The sequence below is a fragment of the Haliotis asinina genome, chromosome 11 (assembly GCF_037392515.1).
Source record: "Haliotis asinina isolate JCU_RB_2024 chromosome 11, JCU_Hal_asi_v2, whole genome shotgun sequence".
Lineage (NCBI taxonomy): Eukaryota > Metazoa > Mollusca > Gastropoda > Lepetellida > Haliotidae > Haliotis > Haliotis asinina.
The window spans coordinates 4,549,031-4,571,267 of NC_090290.1; the positions used below are offsets into that span (position 1 = coordinate 4,549,031).

Sequence of the window (22,237 nt, forward strand, 5' to 3'; positions counted from 1 at the left end):
ATATTCAACAATAACAATGGGCAAGTTACCATGAATTACAATACAGACTTCTACTACAATGAAATTGGGTAACAAGTCGAAAGTAATGTTTCACAGATATTAAATATCAAGTTTCCAGAATCTTGACACTTACAGTGAGATCAGATATACTAACTGAAGGTAGTTTACAAAGTCAATGGTGAAGCTCGAAGCGTCTGTCTTCTAGGTCAGATGATTTGACAGACAGACGATGTCGGCAGGCAGAAGCACAAAACTCCAATATAACTCCGTGTGATTTCAACACAACAACCAGCCTTATTGTATACTGACACAGTGTCGGGAACATTCGAGCAAATCGTGCCTCAATCGCCATTCAACTTTCAGGATAGCCGGAAGTCAACAAAATAAACAGCCAGTCAAGGAAGGCAACTCTGGAGCGCTATCTAAATAGGTGTGGCGTTAAAATGATATAATAATTGCCTGTCGTCTGAAGTTAAGGTCAGAACGTTTCAGACTTAGAAACATGGGATCTGTATGTAAGGTGATCGATGGGTGGCAGTTCAAAGCTCTCTTTTTTGACGGGCTTCCAAGGTCTCACACCCATATCGTCACTTCAATTGCTAATGAACTAATGAGAACCTGATGTACGTGTATCTTCGTGTAAATCTCATGGATTTCGCTCACACATACACAAGCATACCACCATGTCCAAAATGCAGAAACATTTTAGAGGTCGAGAAATGTTAAGTATGTGGAAACAGTGTTTATTGCAATAAAGTTGAAACATGTCCCACAGACATGCACTTGTTTGCTCCCTCAGTGGTAACACTGTGTCTGTAGGTGTTATTTTCCTGGAGGACGATAGAGGATTATTTACAGACCACCAACATATAGCTGTAATGTGTCGGTGTGCAGTGCTAAACCGCACCCAGATGGTTGTAAGGTATGTATTACATCGGTTTAATATGAAAATGTGATAACAGTGCTCTCGACAATGGAAAAAACTAATTAAACACATATTAGTGAACGGTTTACTTTATTTTCACATCGGACCATCGAACAAAGTTCTGCACAAAGTCATAGTACAATAGTTGTATATTTGGTATGATATTCACCAGAATCATGTTTCACTACAGACTGTCATATATACTTCGTTTAGGAAAAGATGTACTCAACGTCCCTTTTGAAAAACTTGAATGTCAATATCAGTACGTGTGTCCATGTGGACACCTTTCAAATGACAAACATATAATATGGCGTTTTGTTATGAAACTACACTGTGTTTCCATCACAAGCTGAAACGAGTGATTGCACACACATTACTAATGGTTCGAACGAAACTGGATGAAGCGATTGTTGACATAGATATGCTGTTTTGGAGGGAAACCACAGACAAACGTGATACAATTTCGCGTTATGATGTAACCCTGTACCTTTTTCAGTGCGTAGACTTTTTATACTCAGTTTCGAGTCTATTTTTCTTCTGTTTAATAGAAAGTTTGATTTACATAGGGACATACGTAAGTGAGCAAGGGTTTTCGACGTGTATTGATTTGCAACTATAAAATGGTGCATTGAAATTATAAAGTCATCATTTGCTATTACACTCTTAGAGTGAGTGGGTTAAAAGTAGCGTCACATCGGCAATAGTGTAACCATATCGTCAATTTGAATCATAAGGAATACAAAGCTATCATCGATGGACTGTAGAATAATTACGTCATCACAGTCATAAGTTACAACCAGTTGATAGCATTTGAAGATACAGATAATAGGCTGAACGTATCGAAAAAAACGTGCTATAGATCGCCAGCAACTGAATGTAGATCACAACGCTAGCTAGTACACTCCTAGATCCACGAGTTTGTGAGGTATCACATATTTCAAGTATATCACGCCAGATCGGTCTATTGTGGGAGGGAATCATAAGACTATAAGTAAAACAGTCAAAATTAAAATATATTTGAGAATGGAACCCTCATAAATGAGGCCTGACACACCTGTGAGCATATTTGAATTGAGAACAAAGAGGATACGCAAATGAAAAACTTAATGTTTCCAGTTTCTACTGTCAGTTTCTATTACAATGCTGAATAAACACCTGTTCATTATATCAGAGTACAATAGAACAGGAGCGAACACAATACTAAAGACTGCAACTGGTATCTCACATTTATACTATTCTGCATTAATATACGGAAACTATCACTTAGTACCATTAATGTACGGAAACTATCACCTAGTACGAGTTAAAGTTTATACACATTCCGATATCTATATCACGTCCAATCAATGTGTTTAGATCGGTTAATAAAACAAACATTGCGTATGTTTTTACACTTTGAAACACACACCTGTTGAAATATCAGGCAGGTGCGGTTTCGCAAGAACCTATTTACTTACGCATGCACATATAAAACAATCCTGAGGTGATTGTCCCTGTACTGTACTGTCGGAGTCATGGCTGGGCAACAACGTGTGGAGACAATCGTCCTCGTCAAACGAGAAATTCCAGAGGTAAGTTGCTTTCAACGTTTCTTTCCATCAAGGAATTTATATCATTGTCAAGAAACACCTGTTATGATATCATTATTGATATCAACGATCTGTCTCTCAGTCCATGGATATTTTTGTGACACCCAGTTTCCGTCTCTGTCTATCAGTAAGGTATACCTATACACTTCTGGTGACGTCAGTCTATTGTTCTTAGAGGACGCTTTTCTCGTAATTTTCCTCAAATCTGGTACAATCTCGTTTCCTCGAGCAATGATCTAAATAATGTCCCTGGGTCGCGGGCAATTATCTTGTTATAATGTTCCGGAGCCCCCTGCATTATCATAATATAGGCCCCACTATCCCGAGATGTTCCTCTATACTATCCCTCTGCCGAAGATTTTCTGAGGAATAGCCCTTGACTTTGAATTATTACTTGTTTTGAAGACTGATACGAGTTTTTCTTATCATCACTGAATGCGATAGTACAATATCACATGATTGGCAATTTCCAACATGTAGTGCCGACAGCCAGTTTCAAACCTACAGCGCTTCACTTACTAGCGTGGCAGTTTTATCCTCTGGCCTCCGAAGGATCACTGTGAAAAATGAGGCTGATTGTCGGTAGGAGAGGTGTGTTCCAAGCAAGACGGGCAGTGCACGGTACAGTTAGCAGACGTCCATAGTACTGTTAGAACATGCAGGGCACGTGCATTGCGCGTGCAAGGCGAGGCCTCTGCTGCTAGTCTCATCTCAGTTGATTTCAACAGTAAGGCCGAATATTGAAATTATATCTGAAGTACATCCTAGGTCGATTTATAAGTTGGACACAACAGGGTGTGTGGATATTACTGGAAAATATATATACCTCAGATGTCAAATTTGCTTCGTTTTGGAGGTTATTTTTCCTGAGGTAAACGTCCTTTCAGGGTTGTATACAATATCCCTGGAACATTCTATACAATATTCCGAAAGTAGATTTTCTCGAAAAGATTTCTTTCAACATCAACATTCAAGTGTTTGAAATCAATTGATACATGTCATCAAATTGGAAGTACAATTCCCATCTGGAATAGAACCGCTTCTGTCAGATAACGAATCGGATGCTCCACTTCACGTCTACTGAGTCGATGAAAATACTTGCGTTAAATTGTCTATTAATAGTTAGGCCTACTGTCATTACATAGATTTCACTACCGCTTCGGTTGCTGTTATGTTTCTTCATTGCTTGATTATCTAATTATCTATCATTATATGATTTTGATAAATTTGTCTGTTCCTTCGATATATATGACAGATTTTACACGATCCCTCGGTATTGGCTGAAAATGTAACTATTGAATATTAAATATGAAAATCCTCGCCCTCGTGTTTACATTTTCAACCATAACCGAGGATGGGTGTTATAGCGTTTACGTAAGCCCTCTTCCCTCGGGAAATGCCCGTGGCCCTTCGACATACAACAGCGATGATGACATGTCGTAGTAGTCATAGTGATGAACCTGCTGCTGATCTGTCTGTTTTCAGAAGGCACTGTTTCCGGAGGGAATGTGCCCAAGAGTAGAACATGAAAATGGCCAGGAAGGTGCAGACATGTTTATATCACACACTCCTGACGACGTTTTCGACACTAGAGAACATTATCTACGATGTGGAGCGGCGTTTGGTTTGGCAAGAGCGTCTCTTTGCAAGAAGATAATTCACAACAAGAACGTGATTGTGGCCATATGCTCACTGATGACGTTGACTGCCTACGCTGTATATGTCGGCTTCAGCATCAGATTTTCTTTCGGGGATGAAGGCTCTTTGAGGCTATTACTTGGGACCGGTTTTGTCGCCCTGGTCTATGCCAAGATCAAGCTGTCAACTCGTGTTCATGAAATTTTGTCCCCATGGGCCACCAAGATAAAGGGTTCACCATCGATAAGGAGAACAATCAGATGGTGAGCAAATATACAAGACCTACTGTAGCAGAGATATAGCTGGGTTATTACGGAGTGCGGTGTTAAACAATACAACCAAACTCACATACGACAATAAATGTTTCGGGCAATATATTACTTATGGAGTTGGACTTCACCTGCTGGTTAACATTTTTATCAGACTTGAACGATAACGGCCAGCATCCGTAACCAAGAGTTTTTGTAGAGCTTCATAATGATGGCATTGCCTTATTTTCTCATACATGTAAGCAAATACAAACGGCTCAGTGTTGGTACGATGCTGTCCGACATCAGGTCCGATGGGTGGCCACCTTGTGTTTGCAGGTTGCTGTATATAGGGATGGTTCTCTTCATGGCGATCTACCTGGGATTGAATGTGACCAAAGCGGAGAACTTTCTCTCTCTCGCTGGAATGACTTTCTTCATTCTTATAGGATTCCTGATATCCGAACATCCAGAAAGGGTAAGGAGTTGAAACAAGATGGTGACAAACCCACATTAGACAGTCCTTGTCAACCTGATTTTTTGTTTAATTTATCAGTGTTAACGTCTCGGAGAACATTGTGTCTCTGGTTTGGTTCGCCTTTGTGGTTCTCCAAAAAGGAAAAGGAGTAAACATAAAGTACTGACACCAGACAGTCTTTATCGTCCTCAAACCTTAATCAAAGATTGACTGTAACTTGAATTGTTAACGTCTATCAGACTGTGGTAAGGTTAGAAAGATATTACACAAACGATACAAGTTACAACAAATTGTTCATCACACACAAGAATATTATCCATTTATCATGCTGAACCCCTGGAGACACCGAATACCCGGGTTGATTACCCAGATGGGTACAAATCCAGAAGTCCATTTCTGGTGTCCTCACTCGTGATATTGTGGAAATAGTGCATATAGCGACATAAACTAAATTCACCCATATCACTGCATACTGATATTCTTCGATTCTGTTTAAAACTGTAAGCTAATCAACCGATCATTTCAGTCTCAGGTCTGTGTACAATAGATACTAGTGACTAATAACATGTTGGGGAAATCAGAACTGGTGAAATCCTTAATGCAATTTGCTGAATATATAAAAGAACAGAATCAGAGAAATGCTAACTTGGTATGAAACTATCCATATGTGATAAACTTAAGTAGGACATACTGAAAACGGACGCAGTTTGAACCACTTACATATCACTATTATGTTCTTACTGTCTGGTCAGATCAAAGCATTTTACACGGAATGGCTCGTCTGTATGAATAATAATGAACAGCTTTGAGGCTATATCTGTGGCGCATGGTTTTACATTACAATTTCAGGTCAACTGGCACGCAGTATTTTGGGGTATCGGGACCCAGTTTCTGTTTGCGTTGCTGATACTCAGAACCAGTTTCGGGTTTCGCAGTTTCCAATGGCTCGGAGAAAGACTAAAAGAATACTTGGAGCACACTGATAAAGGCTCTGAATTTGTATTCGGAAAAAAATATCGAGATCACGAGTTTGCATTTCGGGTAAGTGGATCGCGTGACTGAAAGGGTCCCCAATATCCCATTCAATATTTAACAGAATAAGATGGCGTACAAATGGATGTTTCCTTGACTAGCCGTAAAACGATTGCCAAGATCGTTCCTCATTTTCATTTCTCCCAATGGTTTGTCTGAGTCATAAATGCACTAAAACCTGTCAACATTTGCTTGACTAAGAATGATATAAGAGTCATTATGATAATGTTTGTCAAGATCCTGGTTTAGAATCGATCCGTTTTGCAAATCATGCTTGCTGACTATCGCGTAGATCCATGTCACCCATTAATTGTCTGGTCCAAAGTGTGCAGTCAAACGATACGCAAATGAACAGACCTCCTAAAATAATATCATGATAATTATGTCAGCATGATTACTTGGAACTGGACCCGACAGAGGTACAAGAACTTCTTAGATTACAGCTACATTCGGGAGGATGAAATCATGAGATTAAAAGCCAGGTTTATGGATGTCAACTTCTTTATTGAGGAAAACACGACGTTCAGGAGAGTATGCGTGCTCCTTTATCATGTTCTCAACTACTGATGAAGGACCAAGCATACACTCCGAAACGTCATGTTTTCCACAATAAAGAAGTTGACATCGATAAATATGGCTTTTCTTATGCTTTCCACTTCTAAATGCCCTTCAAAGATTTAATGTGAAGGATATGTTTTAAAGAAAACACCCATGTACCAAATAGGATATGTCATTTGCTGCTCCTTGCTACAATATTACACTGTCTTGTGTATAAACAAGGCAGAATTACCGATGCTGTCTTGATGTCTGTTTGGACAGACCTGCGTGCATTGAGAGATTTATTGTAAAAGCAGGGTGGGTGCGTGTGTCTGTATTTGAAATCTGACTGATTGTGTTTGTCTATGTGTGTCTTTTTATGTCCGATTGTATGTCTGTGCGTCTGTACGCGTGTGTGCGTGCGTGCGTTTGCGTTTGCTTGCCTGTCTATGTGTGTCAGTGTGCCTGTTTGTAAGCATATTATGTCTATAAATTTCTCTGTATCCTTATCTTTGTGTCTGAATGTGTACGTCACTTTGTGTTTCCCCACGTGCGCCTGTGAGTTTGTGACTGTCTGACCTTGCACGTGACAGCATATATGTGTGGATATATGTGTACGTACGTCCGGATCAGCTTCTTGTGTTCTCAGGTGATGCCATTTGTCCTGATGTTCTCCTCGACTATCAACGTCTTGTACTACTACGGGGTTCTCCAGGGATTCGTGGCCAATTTTGGATGGTTGCTGTCTTTCTGTCTGGGTACCAGCCCCGTGGAATCCGTCAACACAGCAATCAATGTTGTGTTTGGGCCAGTACGATGAAATTGTGTACTTATTTATGAAAGACATAAATACTCCCTCATGGCCCCTGATGCGATGGTCTACCGTCGGTTGTTGGCGATCTATTCTATGTTTTTTGTAGAGGGTTGTCTCCAATAATACAATAGTTCTGGGTCTGAATTCTAGTTTTTCGTACTATCCTCCAGGTTTCTTATAATCAAACGTTTCATGGGCCATCTTGGTTGTGGTATTACTTTTGGTTATACTTTAATGGTGACAAGACATCCATTTCAATTTTTCCGTCTACATATCATTGGTCGTGTCATTTATGTTTGCATCATTAAAGATATTTACAAGTAAAATATGTTGTTTTGACGGGCGATATTTTAATGCTAGTTCATTGCCAGGCAGAATCACCACTCGCCATCAAACCGTTCCTACCTCATCTCACACCGTCCGAGTTACACACTGTCATGGCCGCTGGTTTCGCCAGCATTACAGGGACGATATTCGGGATGCTGACATCGTTTGGGGTAGGTACCAGGATTAGAATCATTGCACACTTTTCTTCAGTGACTCATATTAGTAACATTTCCTCTGTACCCAAAAAGGTGGATGTCGATGGCGTTGCTGCGTTAACGGGCAATTTTGAACAAACTCACTTACCTAAGGTGAAACCACATGAATCAAATGTGCTTCGTTGTGGGGCCTAGAAATTCTCAGGAGTCAGGTTAACAAACCTGGTCACCTATCCCAAGACTCTCAGAACTCATTATTGCTTAACGTCAACTGATTTGTGACCTGATCTCTGTGCCCAGAGCGATACACCACTGCAAACATTTTCTTCTATTTTAGACTATTTTGTATAGTTGTTTTTTCACATGATGGACGTGGAGTTGTGTAACTGTACACTTATACCTAGACGTTTATTAACAAGGTAATTGCATACCCGACAAACACCCGTGTAAGATCACCACAAAAAGATCATTCAGAAATTGACGTGAAAATAAGATACGTAATACCATCATCCAGAGATACATCTACAATGGTGCCATTACATATAATGATGTATTTATATATTTACCGTTCAATAATGTACGCTCGTGCCATGTTCTAAGAAGAATGAACTTTCAGGCATTAGTGTTGGCATTACAGACTGAACAGTTCATGTAGTGACGTTATTGTCCACCGAAACGTAAGGGTATTATTCCTTTCCGGACACAAAAGTAAAATGGACAGTCTTCTAAATCTATCAGTGTGGTGAAACTTCCCGCCTGCCATGTAAAGATTTCGTGCTGTGACATGACACAGCATCTGGGAAATGCCCTGAGAGCGGAGACCGATACAAGGGATAAGAATGAGTGAGTGAGTGAGTTTACTTTTACGTCGCACTCAGCAATATTCCAGCTATATGGCCGTGGTCTGTAAATAATCGATTCTGGACCAGACAATCCACTGATCAACAACATGAACATCGATCTGCGCAAATGGGAACCGATGACATGTGTCAACCAAGTCAGCGAGCCTGACCACCCAATCCAGTTACTCGCCTCTTACGCAAGCGATAAGAAGATGTCCACACATTGAAAGCTAAACGTGGACTCACAGAGTGAACGGGAAATCATATTTACAATAAAATGGTTCATGTATTGTAAAAGGTACATAAAGAAATCAGTGATAGAAATGAAACACATGACATACTATTTCATTTGACAAAATGTTCACAACATGGAACGTTCTCATGAAACATTTTCACAGAAACCTTTAGAAATCGGTGTACAAACGTTGTGTGTTCGCTGGGTAGAGAGGTCCCGCGCTAAATCGTTGCCCTTTGATAGTTTTGGATTTTTTAATTAAAAAATATATTTTGCGCTTCCATGCCAACACGTTTGACTTCGGCTGAAATTAGTGTTGGTGTTGGTGCTTTTGTCCGGGGTAGAACTTGAAAACCCTTCACTGTTTCTTTACCAAACGTGGCATATGGATAGGTCTGGTGGTGAACTGGTTATTTTTGGTAGATCCACATTTCTCAATTACATGTGTGTTTTTTTGCATTTCCATGGCAACAACTCTTACCTTGATTGAAATTGGTGTTTCGATATTCTCCTTCTAGTTTACGGGTATTCAAGAAATGACACAAATCATCAGTGCCACTCAATGGAGATTAGTTACTGAAGTACATCAAACCATGGAAGCATTCATACAGCTTCTGTTCTTCATACACGCATCTTGGTATAATAATAGTTTACATAGGTATGCTTTCGTTAGATGTGAAGAATGTGATGAACAGCATAAGACTTGTCGTCACCATTTGACATATTCTTGAAGAATATTTTGCCATCACGGGGGATATTGATGACTATGTCTTTTTGTTATTACGAGGCTCCAGCCAATCACCTGCTAGCAGCCAGCGTCATGTCCGCCCCTGCAGCCCTAGCTATATCAAAGCTGATTGCCCCAGAGACACAGCCGACTAGGATCCAGCCACATGACGCCTACAACATCCCCGTTCCGTCAGTCACAAACTACATTCTTCATATATGTATTCATTCATAATGGTGGTCTCAATACGGTTTTTTTTAAAAGCTGTGAGATAAGAGTAAATATCTGTCTCCCCTTTCTTACACAAAAATAAATCGCTGGAAATGTCCATATCATTCTTCACAACTTTGATGGCGATAGAGATGCCTAAAACGTTATAACCCAGGTCAAAATTCAGCAAATCTCTACCCTTTACTGCCTCTACACATACAATGTATAGCAGGTGAAACATTTCTTCTTTAAGTGTCATTTCAGAAGTTAGTATGCTGAGGATGAACTTAGGATTACTTTCATGGATAGACAACTTCTTCCTTGCAGTGGATGCAAGAAAGAAGTTCTCTATCCATAAACGTCTTCATCCTCAGATGAAACATTGCCGCCTCATAACATTATGCTACACAGTAAGTTCAACAGCCTTCTCGAAGCCGTGTCAGAAGGTGCTAAAGACGCTGTACCGATCGTCACAAGTGTCATGGTCACCCAGATGATTTTTATGGCCTTCGTTGACTTCGTTGACTCCACGCTGCTTTGGTTCGGGGAAAGAGTGGGTGTAGCTGGATTGTCGTTCGAGGTAATATGTAACAAGTACCCCTGTTCTTTGAGTGGCATATAAATTATATATATTATATATATATATTATCTTTTATATTCATATCCATTACCATGTGTTGTGAATGGGTGAGTGAGTGAGTTTACTTTTGCGCCGCACTCAGCAATATTCCAGCTATATGGCGGCGGTCTGTAAATAATCGAGTCTGGACCAGACAATTCAGTGATCAACAACATGAGCATCGATCTGCGCAATTGGAAACCGATTACATGTGTCAACCAAGTCAGCGAGTCTGACCACCCAATCCCGTTGGTCGGCTCTTACGACAAGCTGAGTCGCCTTTTATGGCAAGCATGGGTTGCTGAAGGTCTGTTCTACCCCGGGACTTTCACGGGTCTGTTGTGAATGGTATAATGATCGATTATGATAAGCATAATCGAGAATCAGATGAAGACAGAGCGCTATTCTAGAGACGTGGGGATATCACCTGTCTAGAAGTAGCCATTTTGTTCTTTGTCCCAGTATTATCATGTCCATGTAAAATAGTGTTTTCTTTTGGTTTCAGTTCCTGTGTTCCTACGGTTTCTATCCCATCGTTTACATTATGGGCTTTTCGAGCTCTGATTTCTTGAGGATAGGCGGGTTGTTTGGCATTAAGACATTTGTAAACTCACTTTACGGTTATCAGCTGCTTGGGATTCTGATTAAGAATCGTGAGGCGTTGGAACAGTACGTAGCATCAACTAACGGGACTTGGCACTGGGAGAACAGAGACATCGTGCTGGACCTCACCAACAGGACGCTTTCTGGGGGGATCCTGACGGTGAGTGAGTGAGTGAATGTAACAAGCATAATTCATCAGAATCCCTTTGTTTTGTGTTGATAATTGTGGTCGTTTTGACGTTAACAAGTACTGCCAATTTCAAGATTCGCGTGTCGTTATGAAATCATATAACTGACAGTTTCAGACAATGAATTTGACGTTGAGGTACTGGATTCAATTACAGTTGCAATGATTGCTCATCACAAGTGTTCATCTGTGGTGTATGTATTTATTCTGATACGTATAATGCCCAACTGTAGTCAAATGGTAGAGGCATGAAACAAACTGGCTAATCTACCCACCGAAATATACTACATACAAACGTATAGGGACACCATAAAATTTGATAGTCATATATAAACTTATGATTAAACGCTGTGAGGTCATTGATACTCTAAGATAACTGAAACGTTCTGTGTACTTAATGGGTACTTTAAAAGACATATCAAAACATGCAGGGGAGGAACTGAATCAATATTCGTTGAGTTTGAGTGAAATGAAACATTATCACACAAGGAGACACAGCCATCAATACCCCCGCATTACCTCCAATGTCAGGCGAAGTCAAACGTGTTGCCATGGAACCGCCAAAAATGGTTTATTCAGAATTCCTACACTATCAAAAGGCACCAGTATACCACTAGACCACTCTATGTGTCACATTTTGGTGAAATATTGAACGGAGTTCTGCTCCGGAAAGGTTAAATGTGTACGGACAGACGGGGTGCGTTATAATACCCCCGCAAAACGCGGTGCAGGGGATAATAAGTCTAAAACAAGGGTGCTGGAACATACCAGACCAACGATGCTTGATGCAAACGCACAGACACAACAGCGTAGTACCTGTGGAAGACAGACATCCCATGAAGACGCCCCAAGTTTCATTTATGGCATACCACGTTTATATATTACTATCAGATTTTAGGGTGTTATTTAGGGTGTTTTCGTTTGTAGTATAGATCAGCAATACATATCACCATATGATATATTACTATCAGATTTTAGGGTGTTATTTAGGGTGTTTTTGTTTGTAGTATAGATCAGCAATACATATCACCATATGATATATTACTATCAGATTGTAGGGTGTTATTTAGGGTGTTTTTGTTTGTAGTATAGATCAGCAATACATATCACCATATGATATATTACTATCAGATTTTAGGGTGTTATTTAGGGTGTTTTTGTTTGTAGTATAGATCAGCAATACATATCACCATATGATATATTACTATCAGATTTTAGGGTGTTATTTAGGGTGTTTTCGTTTGTAGTATAGATCAGCAATACATATCACCATATGATATATTACTATCAGATTTTAGGGTGTTATTGAGGGTGTTTTTGTTTGTAGTATAGATCAGCAATACATATCACCATATGATATATTACTATCAGATTTTAGGGTGTTATTTAGGGTGTTTTTGTTTGTAGTATAGATCAGCAATACATATCACCATATGATCCTAGATTCGAATCATGCATTCACCTGGACTTGGATCCTTTGGTTTCCAGCTCTATACCCGTGGTAACTGGTTTAACCAAAGCCGTAAACCTTTAATATCTTGCTACGATCTCCTCTCCACTATAACAAACCGTGATATAACAGTTACTAATATATTCATTGCTAAGGCGTTAAACACACAGGGTCATTCACAGACCTAAAGAGACTAGGATGAAACATGCAGTCTGGTTGATCATCGTCGACATTCTCGTTCCCAGAAACGTTCTGAAGTGATAGGGACTTACGCATTCTGCGGCCAAAACCATCTAGCGGCGATTGGGTTGACCCTGGGAGTGTTCTTTACATTGATCCCCGAAAGGAAGGGAACCATCACCAAATACATCACACGTGCTAACATATCCGGACAACTGGCGTGCTACATGACAGCGTGTATTGCAGGTACGTTTACATGACCATGACATCGCGACATGGTGTAATACTATCCAAAACTCGCCATCCTGTCAACAACATGCTTCCCTTCCACTAGGTAACACTAGGTATTTGTTTTTTCCATAACTGAAAGACCGGTCGAAGAGCTAACATCTACGAAAGACTAATGCTGTCACTTTATAACATATAATACTTTTTTTCTATTTAATATTGATATAATACTAGCATTTTCTCTTATTTCTATAATTTTGTCCTTACTTTGAGTATTTTCTCATAATTTAAAATATTTTTATCCAAAACTTTAAATTACGAGTATGTTCTCACTGCTTCAAGTATTTTCTCGTTGCCGCAAGCATTTTTGTTTGCTCCGATTAATTTCTGGTGGCTTCGAATATTTTTTTGATTCACATTTCTTTCAAAACATCGCTGTTACGAGCATTTCTTCGTTACCTCCATTATGTATCAGTTACTTCCATTGATTTCTCATTGAAATATGATGAAAACTTTATGAATGTACACCTGCATTGTTCTGTGAAAGACGACGTTTCGACATAGATTGTTTGGTATCAGACACCCGTGAAGGTCCGGGATACGATAGGCCTTCAACAACTCATGCTTGTCCTAGAAGGCGACTATATTTGTCGTAACGGGATTGGGTGGTCAGGCTCGCTGACTTGGTTGAAACATGTCATCGGTTCCCATTTGTGTATATCGAGGCATATGCTGGTGATCACTGGATTCTCTGATCCAGACTCGATTATTTACAGACCGCCGCCATATAGCTGGAATATTGCTGAGTGCGGCGTAAAGCTAAACTCGGTCACCCACTCACTTAGGTATCAGAATTTCTCGTTGCTTCAAGTATGTTCCCTTCGCACTGTTTCCTTGATCTGAGCTTGTCTCACGTACCTATCGTTGCGCAATCACAACCATACATAAGTCCTTAATTTATGTCAGACTCACAACCGCTAGGAGCGCTTAGAGAAACCTCTCCAACTTACATCATCCAGCTCTTCACATTTCTCTCATTTTACTGGTCCAGTTGAAGACCTCGAATTTCTACAGCAGCACAGCGAGTCCTGGAGTCCTCTGTCCAGAAAGTGTTGGCCATTGCCACATCTCTCATCTCCACTCCCTGTGGATGACCCATGAGACCACATTACACCTTCTGTAGCCAACTTTCTAGCCTTCCTCAACTTAATCATCGTATAATTCACTTTTACAACTCATGTTGCAGGAATGCTGTATGATGAATCGATAGTCTGAACTCCCCTTGGCGTATTACACGACCCAACGGTCAATATGTTTATATATACAATGTTTTCTACGCCTACGCTCCTTTCACACTGGATTGTTCGTAGAGTGTTAATAATGATACCAGGGAGATGCAGGCACTTATTGTACATTCAACTTTCATGTATTGAAGGAGTATGGAAGCAAGTATGGCCATGCCTTGAACAAACAGACATGGTTAGCACAACAGGAGAATATTTATGAATGATCCTAAAGTACCGTGACCGGCGACAAATAGAGAATTTGTTATGAGCACCTGTGGTTTATAGTTGATGGATCCGCTATTACCGCAGATTTAAATGCAAACATCAGATCTATGTTAACTGGGTTCATGGAGGAATCTGGATTCACTGAACGTAACTTGGTGGATCTTATTCTTAGCATGAGTCTAAATCTATAACAACGAAAGGCACAGCGCTGGATAGCTCTGGACATGCGACTTCCTTATTGCCTGGACAAAGTTTGAGCCTCTACTTGTGGATATCCAGACATCTTGCTTGTCCATATCACCCAAGTCCAGAAACCAACACCTTTCTGTCTTGTTCAAGACGTGTACTTGCATGTATATATGGGCATTACTCTGTACCCGTGATTCGTGAATGCGGAAATCCAAGCGACATTTACAGAAAGCATCTAGATTATCGAGATCTTACTGATCTAATATGCTGACCCCAGCAATGACAGGCAATCAGCAGTTACACGACGCTGGCCTCCAAATAATCGAGTCCGGAACAAGGTCCTAGTATGGTCCTTCCCGACAGTTGCTGGCGGTCAATAGCCAAGCTTTACATTGCATTTTCCTAAAATAGGTTTCTACTTTTAAAGATATATGCTAGCTAGTTGTAACTCACATTGTGATACTCTAATGATTTTACTGGAACACAACAGCCACTACTAGTCGCTATGCGTGATGATGTCAAAGATGAATATTCATGATGTGCTGAAAACTGGATGAAGCAATAAACAGGAATATAACTGGCATGATGAATATGTTGAGTTGGGGAATCCACACATTAACTGCAATAAACATATTCAATCTTGAGTTTGTTTGTTATTTGATATTCCAGTTATATTCTGTCGGTCTGTAGATAACTGAGTCTGTACCAGACAATCCAGTGATCAACAACTTGAGCGTCGATCTACGCAACTGTCATACGATAGCATGTGTCAACCTAGTCAGTTAGCCTGACCACCCCATCCACTAGTCACATCTTGCGACAGTCATCGGTCGTTGAAGATCCTAACCGAGGTCTAACCTAGGTCTTCAGTTACTGTTATAAGACGTGACTGAAGATTGCTGATAACCCGAATGTGTTGGTTTATTTGTAACACACGCACACGCACACGCACACGCGCACCCACACGCACGCGCACGCACACGGACACGCACACACACACCCTTTGACACGTATAAAAGTTGGCAGATTTATCCAGTGGGGAGAGTACTTGGGTAAGGTGCTGGGCGGTACTGTAGAATACGGTGTCACGGGAACAGACTAATAGACGAGCTCTGACGGGGTTCATGTGGATTTTGACTGTGACTCTGGCATAAGATGGCTGGGGGTGAGATACTGTCAGTTTGCGATACAGATCTCTTGAGAGTTCATATTTATTGTGGAGCGTCTTTAACGTAGCCTTGTGCTGACGATTAAGCTTGGCAGAAGGATCCCTCTTCATCTTCCTGTAGGTTGAGGTGTCATCTAGGAGGTTGTCCACCATGGAGTGGACGTGGTCTTTGTCTAGGATTACAGTGGCTCTGCCCTTGTCAGCTGGAGCGACGACAATATCTGGATCCTGTTTTAGTTGTTTAATGACTTGTTTCTCAGCTTATGTGATATTGGCTTTTTGAGGTTGGGGTTTGTGGAGAATGCTGATGATCTGGTGTCTGATGAAGTCAATCTTTTCACCGGGTGCAAGCTGTTGGAGGCCTTTCTCAATGTTGTCGACAAAGATGTCCGAATTGATTTTGGATGGTGTGGGGGCAAACTTGAGACCTTTGGCAAGGGCACTGACCTGTTGGTTGGTGAGTTGCTTCTTGCTGAGGTTGACGACTGTGTTGTGGATATCGTGGGCTTGTGGTCTTCTTCCGTTTAGTTGCTGAGGTGGTGAGTTGTTGTAGCTTCTTGATGTGCCCTGCCTTAGTTGAGGTATCTCGTTTGTTGTGGGCGATGGTTTGGGCAGTCCGTTAGGATGAGAAGAGTTCGGGGTCGAAGGTGGAGCTGAGAGAGGTGTGGATGTCATTGATGGCGGACATAAATGTGGCCTTGACTTTACGATGGTGCCGGATGCGCTCAGTGAGGAGTTTTCTAGACGCCTGGTGAAGAATGAAGTCTTTGAAGGGCATTTAGAAGTGAAATGCATAAGGATGAAGATTTTATGGATATCAACTTCTTTATATGAGAACACAACGTTTCGGAGTTAATGCTTACTCCTTCAGCAGGTGATTGAGAATGGGGTACAGAGATATATTTATATGTACAGGTAAAACAATAACAAAGTAACAAGTGGAATGACTAAACGAAAGCTGGAAGCCAGTATAAACAAGCGCTGATTGGAACCCGCCTGGGACTTATTGATAAATTAATCACATCTATCTGTGTACATTCTATCTATGTAATTCATGTATAGCCAATCTACCCGTGTACATCCTTATCTACTTGTGTTCGTACATCATCAACCCCCATGTAAACATGCCCATCAACCCTCATGTAGTCATGTACATCATCCTTAATCCCCAATCATGTGTTATGTAAACATCATCCACCATTGGCTTCCATCCTTATCCCCAATCATGTACATCGTCCTTAATCCCCTACCTGTGTTATGTAAACATATCCCATCATCTGTAATGTATTACCATTGGCTTCTATCATTGTTATCATAACTGTCGGGTTCCAATCAGCGCTTGTTTATACTGGCTTCCAGCTTTCGTTAAGTCATTCCATGGTTTTAGCTGCCACAGACTGGATAGGGGAGCGGAGCTGTAGGCCTTTAGGAATGATTTGTTGGTCACGACATCTCATCAGGAAAGTGAGCTGGTTACTTGAAAGGATGTGCTTCTTCTCAAAACGGGACAATGTGTGTGAACTGCCACGTCTCCATGTAGACGGCGGATAACTTGTTTGGGTGGCATTTTAGAAGTTGAGGTGTACAAATAGGACAAATTGTTATGGATAACGACTTCTTTGTTGCGTGATTGCGACGTTCCGGTACAGATTTTTGTACTGTTGTCAAGTAGGAATGATGCATAGTTATAGTTTACTGGCGTTTTACGTCGGCTATTAACATTTTGCCAATATCGCCGACGGGGTAGGTGGGGGTAAGTTTAATAATAAATACTGGTAATAAATTAAACCACCTACCCCAAAAAGTGGTAAATGAAGGTAGTAAACCTAAGTAATTTGGATGGGACCATATTGGTTGGATGCCGAAAGGAAAGAGGGGAGAGGGTAGTTAACTTGTTGGTATAAGTTGTAGAAAGATTGGAAAATAGATAGTTGGGTGTAAAAATGGGTGGGGTGTGTGGAGCCGTTGAGGGTGGCAGGTGGGGAAGGGGATGTTGAGGCGGGAGGGGGTGGTATAGCATAGGGGGTAACAGTGAATAATACAGTTAGGCTGTATGCACTCTAGATATAAATAAAAATAAAGTAGATAAAGGGTGAGGGGTGGAGGGGGAATGAAGCGCGCTAAGGCTGTGTTTGCTAAAATTGAGTGTTGATTAAGAAGTGGTGAACTGGCTAAAAATGGGGGAGAATAAGTTTAAGATATGTTTTGGTTATAATGGGTATGGTATATGATAAAATAAGTATTAAAATGTAGGTGATTGTGAAGATTGATGAATTAACGGTGATATATGTACAATGGTTGGGGGTGGTGGTGGTTGGGGTCTGGTTGTAGTGTGCTTTGTTATGTACATGATGTTGTGGGATAAAATATACTTTTGGTTATGAAAATATATGTGATATATAATAAAATATAGGATAAGATATGGATTGGTATAGGTTAAGACGTGATGACTGAGCTGACGGTAGAGGTTGCTTGTCATATCTTCCTACACACCTCTATTCTAGCGGCGAAAAATGGCAGCAGATTTATTTCCCTTTTTTCTGTCCAATCAGAACACGTGTTACATCGACCTAGATTCAACTTGACAAATGCAAGCAATGTGGAGAAACGTGACTGAGTTCTGTCTAGAAGGAACATTTGAGTATCGCGCTCGGGAAGAGGTTCTAGTTTTCAAGATGCATCCGGAAATTACCGAGATCTTGCGAACGATCACTTTTGAAACAAGGTCGCTGACTGCACTACTAAATCTGATTACCTCCAATCACGAGTCTTGAACACTCGCACCATTAAAGGGTCGTATTAGAACAGAGGTTACGTAGGAAGATATGACAAGTAACCTCTGTGGGAAGAGAATGAGGGGATTAAGTACAGGCGGAGAGCGTGTAGCTGGGCGTGGACGTCGGAGAAGACGACCGCGCACCGGCTTGTGGGACCGTTAGGTGGCTTACGGTAGAACGTGGCTGGAGATATTATGGCGGAGAGTGTTTATGATTTATATTTTGTGAGCTATGGCAGAGTTTAAAATGAAAGTTGCAATGGCGTTGAAAATAGGTTATGCGTTAGCGGGGTTGAGTAGGAGGTGTATGTTATCGTGATATTTTGGTGGTATTGAGCTGTGTAGTTGGGTAATGTTGGTGTGTTGTTGTTTACATTATGTGTGTTATTGATTCTTTTGTTTTGCAGTGTGGGCAGAGCCCATCTGGGTGTGACCTGTGAAGGTCCCGGGGTAGAATAGCCCTTCAGCAACACATGCTTGCCATAAAAGGCGACTATGTTTGTCGTAAGAGGCGACTAACGGGATCGGGTGGTCAGGCTTGCTGACTTGGTTGGGACATGTTATCGGTTCCCAATTGCGCAGATCGATGTTCATGTTGTTGATCACTGGATTGTTTGGACCAGCCTCGATTATTTACAGACCGCCGCCATATAGCTGAAATATTGCTGGGTGCGGCGTAAAACTCAGTCACTCATCTGGGTGTCTGTTTTGTCTGTATAAATTGTAGTTACGGTTGGTGTTGCCTGTGATGAGTCGTGCAATGAGGGTGTTTGTGTGGGGGGTGTTTGAGAATGAAGGTGTTTTAGTAATGAGTTGTGTGATGATGGATTTGTAAAGTTGAGCGTGGATGTATTTGTTTTGATGAGCTGTTTGATTTCTGTTTTTGAGGTGTGGAATGGAATGTGTGGGGATGGGTGGGTAGTTGCTAATTTTGCTGTTATGTCTGCTGTATTATTGCCTATGTTGTTTGTGTGTGTGCTGGGATCCATAGTAGAGTGATATTTTTGTTAAGTTCCTGAAGAGTGCTGGTTTGTAGGGTGATTTGGTGAATGAGGTGGGGACAGGATTTAGAGTATTTGTTTTGGAGTTGCTTGATGGCTGAGAGGGAGTCGGATACAATTAGGAAGTGGGTGGCTGGGAGGGTGGGGATAGTGTGTAGGGCTGTGAGGATAGCTAGCAGTTCTGCGGTTGTGATGTTATGTGATTTGTAAGGTGAAAGTTTGTGGTGATGGAGGGGGTTGTTTGTACGTGTATGCCTATTCCTGCTGTTTTGTGTGGTGAGATGGATGCGTCTGTATGTATGTGTATGGTTGGGGTAGTGAGTGTCTAAGTGGGTTTGGATGATGTTTGTTTTGGAGTGAGTGTCAGGTTTTGTTGTGGAGTTGAGTATAGTAGCTTGTAGTGTGGTGTCTGTTGTGGGTGGTGTATGTAGTTTGCTATGGGAGTTGTGTTTTGTATTGTGTCTAGTTGTTGTGCATGCAGTAGACTCGTGAGATGTGAATGGAATGGTCCGAAATTTTATTGTTTTTAAACTTTTTAAGCATGGATTTTTTATGTTAGTGTATTTTGCTTTAATGGTGTTATAGAAGGGGTTATATCGGGCCCCAAATTGAGTGCGGTTTGGTTTATTCTTGTACTGATTGAAGGGATGCCTGTGAGTAGGAGTGTGGATAGGGGGGTGCCAGTCCTGACCCCTAGGGCTAGTTTGAGGGCTTTATATTGGATGGAGTTGGCTTTTGGAGGTTGTAGGGGGAGAGAGAGTGCAGGACTGGAGTGGCGTAGTCCGGTTTCAACTGTATGAGGCAATGGTATCTGTTTATACGTGTTTGTTTGTCAGCTCCCCATGTGGTGCCACGAATACATTTCATTAAATTTAAGTCTTTTTGACAATTGTTGACCAAGTTATTAATATGGGGAGTCCATGTTAGGTGTTGATCAAACATTATTCCTAGAAATTTGGCTTCCATTTCGAAAATGATTTTTTGATTGTATAAGTGTAGTTTGGGGTATAATTTTGCATATGCTGTTTTTTTAATAAGATGCCCACGGTTTTTTAACGTTAATATGGAACCCCCACTTATGGGCCCAATTTTGAACGTGATTTAACATGCGCTGGGCTTTAGTAGTGTCTTGTGTGATTGAAGTAGAGGAGATCAAAAATGAAATGTCATCTGCAAATATGGCTGTGGATATCCGGCCATTTTTCAGGGAAAATGTCATTAATCATGAAGTTAAAGAGAGTTGTTGATAGGATACTGCCCATGGGGGTGGCATTTTCTAAGAGATATGGGTCCGAAAGGGTGTTGTGAGTTTTGACTATTATTTGTCTGGTGAATGAAATTTAGAATATTTCCGTGTATGGCATTTTCTTGGAGTTTTTGATGAGGCCGTTGTGCCAAACCATGTCGAATGCTTTACTAAAATCGATGAAAATGGCCAATGTGTATTGTTTCTGTACTTGTGCGACTCTAATATCATCCAAATGCAAAATGTGGTCTAAAGTTTGTCGATTTGGAGTGAAGCCGCTCTGGTCCTGTTAGTTGTTTAGTTGGTTGGATTGAATATGGCGCTTTAACCTATTGTTTACTATTGTTTCCATGGTTTTGCAAAGATGTGAAGTTAGTGAAATTGGCCTAAAGGAATCTGGGGAGTTGGTGGGTTTCCCTGGTTTCAGGATTGGCACCACCTTGGCTGTTTTCCAAGAGTTGGGTAGGGTTCCTAGGGTCCAGATTTTATTAAATAGTGTTAGGGTGAGAGGGAGCATGTTAGGGGGGAGTTTGTTATGATTGTGTAGGTGATTTGATCTGGACCCCGGGCTGAGACTGTCTTTTTGTGTTTGAGTTCGTGTATATTTATTGATTTATTAAGGGGTAGGTGTGTGTGTGTGTGTGGGGGGGGGGGGGGGGGGGTAGTTGGTGGAGCTGCTTGTGTCCGAAAAGTGGGCTGTCATTGCATCGTTTTGTCTTTGTTTGTGGGGTGGTCCGAGAGATTGGATTGAATGAGGTTTTTTTTAATTTCCCTGTATACCTTTAAATTTGTTCCACAGTTTGCCTAAATTTGAGGGATGAGCAAAGCTTTCGCCAGTGGTTTATTTTGGCAGCCGTGATAGCTTTTTTGGTGTTGTTTCTTAGTTTTTTGGCCCCAAAGATTTTGGAACGGACCTTCTTAGCTTGATTGAGGGGCTTTTTTCTTGCCTTCCTGGCGTTAATGATTTCTGTGCTCCACCAGGGGACTGTTTTTAGTGCAGGGGTGGGCCGAAAAGTGGGGATGTATATATTTGTGATGTCTATTATGGTGTTTGTGAGGTTAGAGTTAAAGGTGTTAATGTCGTGGTTGTATATGTCTTTTGTATTGATTTGGCAGCAAATGTTATGGAATTTATTCCCGTCTGCTTTTTTTATTGTATTTTGTTTCTGTGGGTGGTGTTGGGGTAGTGTTGGGTTGGTGCTGTGCTTGTAGGTGGGGTATTGTTATTTTGATGGGGCAGTGGTCACTGCCCCAGGTGTCTTGGTGTGCCTCCCATAGGCAAGCTTTTGGTAAGGTTGGTGATGTGATGGATAGATCTATAG

General features: G+C 41.1%; 1 protein-coding gene across 1 annotated transcript; it reads left to right on the plus strand.

Annotated features, from left to right (window-relative positions):
* Positions 1–2,439: 2,439 nt before the first annotated feature.
* Positions 2,440–14,299, plus strand: LOC137256448 (solute carrier family 28 member 3-like). Its single transcript, XM_067794289.1, has 11 exons — positions 2,440–2,496; positions 4,000–4,415; positions 4,740–4,878; positions 5,728–5,919; positions 7,097–7,258; positions 7,633–7,758; positions 9,608–9,738; positions 10,169–10,337; positions 10,882–11,139; positions 12,862–13,042; positions 14,271–14,299. The coding sequence occupies exons 1-11, from the start codon at positions 2,440–2,442 to the stop codon at positions 14,297–14,299; spliced, it is 1,860 nt and encodes a 619-aa protein (XP_067650390.1).
* Positions 14,300–22,237: the final 7,938 nt, after the last annotated feature.